Source organism: Mesoplodon mirus (assembly GCF_964341445.2).
Source record: "Mesoplodon mirus genome assembly, chromosome: 9".
Classification (NCBI taxonomy): Eukaryota; Metazoa; Chordata; class Mammalia; order Artiodactyla; family Ziphiidae; genus Mesoplodon; species Mesoplodon mirus.
In genome coordinates this window covers 23,079,169-23,088,726 of record NC_138985.1, presented here as the reverse complement: position 1 = coordinate 23,088,726, position 9,558 = coordinate 23,079,169, and the positions used below count along the sequence as shown (strand labels likewise).

Sequence of the window (9,558 nt, the reverse complement as noted above, 5' to 3'; positions counted from 1 at the left end):
CCACCCCCGGACGACGAGGCTCATCAAGCGTTTCTGGCTGAGATGAGGCTGCATTAGGGGGTTTCCTCCCAAGCTGCCTTCCAAGGAGATACCCTGTCCCAGGGGTATGAAACGTTCACTTTCCCACATTTGAGTCCAGCTGAATGCATTGAACTGTGTGCCTAAAACAAGTGGATTTTGTGGTATGTAAATTCTACCTAATGGAATTTGCCTGCTTTGAAGGTCTTGCAACTTAGAGAAATAGAGCTAGGATCCCACACTGTTGCGTGTGGGACCTGCTCCTGCCCTGTAGCCTGCCTGCCCTTTGTTTCTGGGAGATGATAGAGCAAGAACAAGAGTGAGAGAGGGGAGAAATCTGGAAGAATCTTCACCGAAAGGCTGTGGGCTTCCAGGAGATTTTTATTTTCGTCTTCATACTTCTTTATATTATCTGATGTGGGGTAAATGAGCATATATTATACTTCAGGAAAAGCAATAAAGCTGTTTTCTTTGTGGAAAAGAAAATGAGAGAAGCCAAGACCTTTGATTAAGAAGACCTATACTAAGAGGTTGCTTCTGATTACCTGATAGACTGAACTTTTTGTCCCATGGGCAAGTTATTTTTTGGAAAATACCTTCTGTCTGACAACACTCTAACTCTAACCTTAATCCTAAAAGGTAAATAGTTAAGCCATTCTGAAGGCCGATATCCTAAGAACGTGGCATCAATTTACAGGAAAACAGCCCACAGTCACCTATGCGTGGTTATTTGAAGGTAAATTTATGAAATGTAAACAGTGATGTCACTTCCATTTTCATTCTAAAACCGGAGATATGCATATCAGGCGACAACCTTCAAGATACAATAAAATCACCCAAGAATGAAGCAAACCTTTTAAATTTACATATTTCAAAAGGAAACACTTTTTATGGAATACCAATGTTTGGAATAACTTTTAAATATACACCAGTATTTAGTGTCGAGGGTTTCATATTTTGTACAAAAATTTAAAAGACTAAAGGGAAAAAATAGTACTCGATTAATAAAACAGATCACAAACCGATCAAATGAACAAACTGAAAAGTCCTTTTATTTCACTCAAACCCCCTGTGGAAGTTTCTACCTAAAAATCAAATGCAACTCTCTCGTCTCCTACCCCCTGGTGTTTTGTGGGAGTTGTTGGTTTGTAAAAAGAAATGAAACAAGTTAGTTCAGTGGATACTGACTGCAAGTTTCCTCTGTGTTCAGTCCTGAAATGGAAAAAATGTAATTTCAGTCTTCGGAGTTTTCTTTCCAGTATTTCAGAAATCAACAGGTTCATCTGGCCTGTTTTAGGGAACAAAATTAAAAACAACAATGGCATCAACTTAAAATATAGCAATAAACAAAAACACAAATAACAAGAACCTTTGAAAAACATTTCTGAAAGAGCTTAAAGATCTACAAAGTGTATTTGAGGAACGTTTGTTGAATCTATTCTCTAATCTGTCACTGTTGTAGAAAAAATGAACATCTAGTTTTGGCTTAGTTCACAACCATGATTCTTCCATGAGGATATTCTCCATGAGCTTGTAGGAATCCCAAATATGTTCTTTCAACAAACCAACAAACTTACCCACTGAAACTGCATAGGATGTTTGAAATGGATAATGTAAGATACTGACAGGTGAGTGAAATTTAAGATCTGCCTTAGTTTCATTCCTATCCTATAAACTGTCTTTGGAGGACAATGGAATTCCAAACCACATGGAGTCCCAAACCCCTTAAATCTACATTTCCTGCACTGGTTATATTTGGTGAATCACAAGGCAAACAGAAGATTCATGAGACATTTAAGATGACCCTGAGTCAGCTGGGACTTGACAGAGTATTGAGAACTAAAAAGAAAATATTCCATTTTGTCCCCCTGGAAGTAGGTTGAGGGTCTCCTGTTTCTAAGAAACAAGCTCCTCTAGTTAAGCATGTTTTATAGGTGATAAATGTCAAGCCACCTGAAAATGATTACTGAAGCATGAACCAGAAAAAAAATGAGTAAAATGGGAAAAAAATATCCCTGCATTATCCTGGCAATTGAAATTGGCTTTAGGGAAAATGAGAAGAGAAAATGAGAAGGTCTAAGAGAAGAAAACAAAGAAGGTCTAAGAAATGGAGGGGGAAAAAAAGAAATTACATTTTGTGAAGAAAGGCAAGACAGTGACTGACAAGGGAAATAACAGTTGGCTTAAATTCCACAGGGCCTTACTAGGACATGTAGGAGAATTTTCCAGCTGTTGTAAATTAGTGACACTAAAGAAAATTGTCTCTCTTGAATGCTTTACTCCCTGGAAATTCCGTTTGATTACTTTCCAGGTCCATTCACTCTTTGGTAACTTAGGCCTGATGAAAGCCAACCCAAAGCAAGCCAAATCACATGCCCCTAATTTTTTTTAATAAATTCATTTATTATTTATTTTTGGCTGCACTGGGTCTTTGCTGCACGCGGGCTTTCTCTAGTTGTGGTGAGTGGGGGCTACTCTTCATTGTGGTGCACAGGCTTCTCATTTTGGTGGCTTCTCTTGTTGCGGAGCAGGGCTCTAGGTGCACAGGCTTCAGTAGTTGTAGCACGCAGGCTCAGTAGTTGTGGCACACGGGCTTAGTTGCTCCGCAGCATGTGGGATCTTCCCAGACCAGGGCTCGAATCTGTGTCCCCTGCATTGGCAGGCAGATTCTTAATCACTGCGCCACCAGGGAAGTCCCACTCCCCAAATTTTAAAATCTAGGTTCTAAATCTAAATTTAGCAATTGAGATTTTTCTGATACATATTTCTCCATACGATTTTTTTGGTGGTTTCTGCAATTTAATATCAGTCCATTCAAAAAGAAAATGCCTACTGTGTGCACCACACTAAGCTTGGCGTGTGGGAATACAGTGTGATATATGTTATATCCTTGGCCAAAAACCTCGTAGGGTAGAAGATCATGGCCAGGTGAATTCATCACAGAAGGGTAGATGACAAGCTGTCTTAGTTACAAAAACTGGCCAAGAGAGCAGCTTCTTAAGGAGAATCAGTTCATTCCAGTACTAGAGAATGGGGGAGAGGAAGAGTCCAGATTTGTCTAAATTCTGCTAATGGTCAGCTCAGTGGAGATTAGGCAAGACCCAGCAGTGGAGAATACATGAGAGTTAAAATATTAAAGATCTGGCGACTTCTCTTGTGGTGCAGTGGTTAAGAATCCTCCTGCCAATATGCAGGGGACATGGGTTCGATCCCTGGTCCGGGAAGATCCCACATGCCACAGAGCAACTAAGCCCATGTGCCACAACTACTGAGCCTGTGCTCTAGAGCCAGTGAGCCACAACTACTGAGCCCGAGCACTGCAACTACTGAAGCCCGTGTGCCTAGAGCCCATGCTCCGCCATAAGAGAAGCCACTGCAATGAGAAACCTGCACACCACAGTGAAGAGTAGCCCCTGCTCGCCGCAACTAGAGAAAGCCTGTGTGCAGCAACGAAGACCCAACGCAGCCAAAAAATAAATTAAAAATATATATATATATATTGAAGATCAGTCCCCTGTGGCAGAGCCATGGGAAGAGGCTGACGAAAGGGGGACTCACCCCAAACGAGAAAACAAAGTGCCAGGTTCCCAGGCAAAGGAGGGGCTCAAGGTGGGTACAGTAAACACAGACTCCTAATATTGGGCCAGGCTACCTGCTAGACAGAAATGGACCCTAGGCAGAAACCCAACCCTGCAGAATGGGAAGAGAAGAGGAAGTCGTCTTGGTGGGTGAGGAGTGCTGCCCCCTGGTGGGCACTAGAATACCTAGCACTAGGTCCTCGGGCCCTGGACCATAAGTCTGGGGATGATGAAGATCAGAGGATACAGAGGAGTTTACCTGCCAGAACTGAGCCTTTGGCTTCTGGGCACAGGAAACGTGAACGGCTCAGTTACTGGAGTCAGGAAGAGCAGCAAGGATAGGACTTCCCTGTGGTCCTTGCCATCACATTGCTCGGAGTAATTAGGGGGAGACAGACAGCAACACTTCATCGCCATAGAAAGGCTGTCATTTCGTCGTGAAGGAGATGGAGTAGCCAACTCTGCCTGGAGGGGACAAAAAGGCTTGACAAAGGGTGAAAGCTAAAGGACAAATGGAGATGGCAGAATGGTGTCCTGTGCAAAGGCCCAAGTCAAAAGTGTCTGATAGGGCTTCCCTTGTGGCGCAGTGGTTGAGAGTCCGCCTGCCGATGCAGGGGACACGGGTTCGTGCCCCGGTCTGGGAAGATCCCACATGCCGTGGAGCGGCTGGGCCCATGAGCCATGGCCGCTGAGCCTGCGCGTCCAGAGCCTGTGCTCCGCAACGGGAGAGGCCGCAACAGGGAGAGGCCCGTGTACCGCGAAAAAAAAAAAAATTGCCTGACATATTGGAGACAGAATGAGTGGAACATATAGCTCTCCTGCAGGGAACGTGGAAAGAGACATTGGGGCCAGCTTGGGAACACGTTTTGTTGTGCCACACTAAGAAACTCGGGTCTTGATAGCAAAAGGAAACCGATGAAGGTTTGTAAGCCAAGAAGTGACGAGTATAAGTCTGTGTTCTCTAGTGACGATGAGGACGATGGCCCAGAAGGGGCCAAGGATAAAATTTAGGAGGCAACTGGAGTCTGGGTTAGAAGTGTGAGGACAGCCCCCAGCTAACATACTGATGTAAGTCTGTAGAAGAAAGAAAAAATGCAGGAAAAAAAAATCTGAGTTGACAGCATTTGGAAATCAAGGAATTTCCTTCATAATATTATTTGGTGATGTCCTCTCGGGAAAAGCTAAGAGTCATACTGACATTGTGATGTTTTAAAATTTCTGCTTTGAGTTGCTGAGGTACACATAATTTTGTTTGGTCATCAAGACCTGGCCAACAAAATACTAAATTTGGTCTTTCTAAGCAAAATAAAAGAGTTCAGTCAATAAGTTAGCCTTCCCCTACAACCAGCTCCCATGGCCCCTCCCCACACTGTTCTTGAAAGGATCTTCGGAGTAAATGGGCCAGTGAAAGGTAAGACTTTCTAACTAACAATCTAGGGGGTGTACAAATGGTGAGCATCAGGTGCTGTTTCAAACCGATGAGAACAAGGGAGGAAGCACTCTGTGGACTGTGCCTTTAAGTCTTCCAGTTGGGTGATGCTCTGGGACCCAGTCCGAGCCCCACAGCTTCCCTCGGAAAGGACATGAGCAGTATCCCAGTGCCAGCAAGCCAAGGCCCAAGGGCAGTCATAATGCTGGGCTAAGGGGAAAAACAGCGGAAGGAATAGCTAAGACCACTTCCCTGTTCGTCAGTGGACCCCATCCATTATTCAGGTAGTCCCTGCTCAGAGATTTTGACTCTGTGTCTCAGGAGAATGGAAGGGAAAGGAAGAAGTTAAGCACAGCTGAGTTTCCTGGCTTGAACAAATGGGTGGATAACGATGCCATTAACTGAGGCGGAAGTGAAGGAGATGGATAGATTTGAACAAAAGACTTCAACTGCGAGTATCGTGGGGTTGAGGCGCTGGTGGGCCGTCCAGATAGAGACGTCCAAGGTGGTTGAAAACGTGGAGCCAAAGCTCAGGAAGTAGGTGGGTTAGAGAAGAGAAGGAAGTGGATTCAGCCATTAAACTGTCCCAGTGAGTCTGTCTGAAAACTACAGGAAGAGAAAGGAGATGCTCAGATGATAAAGCCCAGGGGAAACACCAACATTGGGGAAAGTAGGAAAAAGAGAATATTACAATGTTCATTGCAGCTCTATTTACAGTAGCCAGGACATGGAAGCAACCTAAGTGTCCATGGACAGATGAATGGATAAAGAAGATGTGGCACATATATACAATGGAATATTACTCAGTCATAGAAAGAAACAAAATCGAGTGGTTTGAAGTGAGGTGGATGGACCTAGAGTCTGTCATACAGAGTGAAGTAAGTCAGAAAGAGAAAAACAAACACCATATGCTAACACATATATGGAATCAAAAAAAAAAGTCATGAAGAACCTAGGGGCAAGACGGGAATAAAGATGCAGACCTACTAGAGAAGGAACTTGAGGACATGGGGAGGGGGAAGGGTAAGCTGGGACAAAGTGAGAGAGTGGCATGGACATGTATACACTACCAAACGTAAAACCGATAGCTAGTGGGAAACAGCTGCATAGCACAGGGAGATCAGCTCGGTGCTTTGTGACCACCTTGAGGGGTGGGATAGGGAGGGTGGGAGGGAGACGCAAGAGGGAGGAGATACATATATGGGGATATATGTATATGTATAGCTGATTCACTTTGTTATACAGCAGAAACTAACACACCATTGTAAAGCAATTATACTCCAATAAAGATGTTAAAAAAAAGTTTGTTTCACCTCTTTGGTATCTGAAAATATCAACAACATTGTTTGCTTGGTGCCATTGATATACTCAAATTCAATTAAATAATGGAGCTATAAACCCATCACTCCAGATCTAGGAGGTACTGAATAGTATCGTTTCCAGAACTTCTGTATTACAGCATGCACTACCAAAGCCTCTGGGTAAGGGTAAAAATGGAGAGAAGTCTTTCAAGGCTGAGTAAGTCCTGAAAGACTGACCTTTTGTTCCCTGATGATGAACACACGTTATGCTGGGGGCAGCAGTTACAGGCAAGGACAGCAGAGACCATGACCCAGCCATGCACTAGCCTTCTGGATTTTGATTTTTTTTTTTTTTTTTTTGCGGTACGCGGGCCTCTCACTGCTGTGGCCTCTCCCGTTGCGGAGCACAGGCTCCGGACGCGCAGGCTCAGCGGCCATGGCTCACGGGCCCAGCCGCTCCGCGGCATGTGGGATCTTCCCGGACCGGGGCACGAACCCGTATCCCCTGCATCGGCAGGCGGACTCTCAACCACTGCGCCACCAGGGAAGCCTGCCTTCTGGATTTTTAATTTAATTTTTTTTTCAGAATGAGCCAAGTCGTCTTTTTGACACATGTCACTATAAATCAGTGAAATGGGTTAGGTAATTTTGTCTGAATGTCTTATTTGTAGAGGATAACTTTACTACTCCAATTCTAGGAGCCAAAATTTTCCGTGGATTGTGTCGCTCTTTCTTTGTAAGTTTCATCAGACATAGCTTCTTTTCTCCAGGCCACCAGAATCTTGGTTTCTGAAGGCAAAGTTGGATGCTTAAGCCAAAGACACCACAAGTTAGTGAATAGTGAAAACATCTGCATTTATCAACTGCTCTCTTCCAGGTTCACAGTTTACTTTGTAAACCATTATTATTGCACGTAGTAAATAAAAATTATTTGAATAGGCCCGTACCTTTCATCCAAGTAAATTTAGAGCATCCCCCCACCCCCAAACAAACAATTTATTCCTCTAGAGGGCGTGGCAACTCGGTTGCTTTTGTAAGCATGTGTAAGCTTCTGATTAATGGTGAATCTTCCTCAATTTCACAGCAGCTACAAGTAACCTAAGAACTTAGTTATAAGTTTGGCAGGAATGCTGCAGTTTGTTGCTGTAGCCCTGGTATCAATTCCTAGTCATTGCTTTCTGAAGTTTGGCACCTAAATGAAGATGAACATTTGCCATAAAATCGATTTCTCTTTCCATCTGTATACAGGGTGTGTGTGTGCGCGAAAACCTAAGGCAAGTAGCTTCGTAAATCACCTTTTTTGGCAGGTTTCGGAATACCTCTCATCTTTTTTTCCTCCCTCAGGTGCCTTGGGAAAAGCATTCTTTATTTAAATTGACTCTCACTTTCAGGTATGGCTCCACACGCCCTGTTTGCTGCCTGCGCCTCTCAACACACACTCTCAAGCCGGTAAGTCTCATCTTGGGTCTCACTAGCAAGTTGGCATTTTTTGGATTAATGGAAGGCAGCAGCGAGTTTAAAAGTTGTTGGGTAGGTGGGGCACCAGCATAGAGGATAATCATTCCTTTTTCAGAACGATAATTAATCCGATAACATTTATACATAAGACACGTGTACATAATACAGTATCCAGTGGAGTGGTCGATGCCCAGTACAGAGTGGGGTGCAGCCAATGATCTGAACTTTTCTGTTCCTTGAAGAAAGCTTCAAATGTAGTGATGTAGTGTTGAACTGCACAATTTTAAATTGTATATTTGGGGAATATCTATTTTATCATGGTGATCTAACTTGTGACAATTTAGGAAAAATTTAAATTCTGTAGAACTATCCTTATCTTCAATATGTTTGTTAATATCCTAAGTATGTGTAAATGGTAAGTGTTAAGGAAAACATGGTGTCTGCTGTCATTGAAAGAAAAGTAAGCTTTAGAGCGTTGCATTCCTCATGGTGATGCCATTTAGGCAACACAGTTGAAACAGTGAATGATTCCTGATGTAATATGAAAAATGTTACACAAATAAGGGGAAGTTAAGCATAAGACTTCTATGAGAACTGTCATTTTTAAATGTATAAAATAACCCATCTGAGGTGAGCCAGACAAGGAATTAAGGACTAACATAAATGTTAAAATATTATAACAATATTATATATCATAAATTTATTGCAGTTATCCCCTGTATTAGATATTACTGTACCATTTGCAAAAGAAACGAACAGCAGTAGAAACAGGAGTGGAATGCAGGCCTTTCTATGGAGAGCCTGTTTAGCGAACACTGGTTGTACCTGTGGGTCCTGGGGCTGGGCAGTTGGACATGATATACCCTTCGTGTCTTCATCTATGTTTATCCAAACTATTTTGACAAAAAAGAGGAAACTCTTGGACAAGACGTGGGCCTGAGCACAACCTTCAAGTGAAGGCATATGAGGTAAAGTTAATGAGCAATCAGTAAATGAAAATCAATCAGCAACCCAGAAAGTTATTGTCAGTTTCATGTGTTTTACTGTTTATCACAACACCTCTTCATTTTAAGACCAGCATCATCTAGCAGTTTTCATGAAACAATTACCAGGATGCATCCAGTTCCTTTGTAAATATACTGACATGCTTTTTATCCAAAGAAAGGGTAACATTATGTTGATTCATCCTTATTACTTGTACACAGATCACTTAAACTCACCGATGAATTTAGCAAGAGAAAAAATTTCACTCAGCCACCATGAGGCTTCGTAACTATCAGCGCTGATAAACCAACCAGAAAAGCAGCACCAATTAAATGTGTAGCTTGATGAAGGAAGGTATGGACGAGATGACCACAATGCCTGGAACTGGGCTGTATGTGAAGCTGGGGGTTTATAATGACGGCGTAGGTGATTGCAAATAACAGAATTTCTAACAGCTGCTGGACTTACTATAACACTCTTCTAGTTTGAGGCCAGTCACCTAAAATGGGAAACAGGAAACTGGGAGTAAGACCAGGGCTGAGTCACTTAGGGAAACAAAGGTGGGGTGATGGGCTCTGACTAGGGACAACTACAGGGGTCCAGAACTCAGCGCTATTGGTGTCTGAGGCTGATAATTCTTCGTTAGGGGAAGTTGGGGGGTGGCGTCCAGTGCATTCTGGGATATTCATGTAGCAGCATCTCCGGCCTCTACCCACTAGATGTCAGTAGCAGACCCCTCCCCTACTGTGACCAAAGGAAATGTCTGCAGAGCTTGCCAGATGTTCTCTGC

General features: G+C 43.2%; 1 protein-coding gene across 1 annotated transcript in view; it reads left to right on the top strand.

Moving 5' to 3' along the window:
- Positions 1–5,416: 5,416 nt before the first annotated feature.
- LAMB4 (laminin subunit beta 4) overlaps positions 5,417–9,558 on the top strand; it is a gene marked incomplete at both ends in the record, with an annotated part of 124,618 nt that continues 120,476 nt past the window's right edge. Inside the window, 2 exon segments of the mRNA XM_082632987.1 lie at positions 5,417–5,562; positions 7,718–7,775. Coding sequence (XP_082489113.1) covers positions 5,417–5,562; positions 7,718–7,775 — 204 coding nt within the window.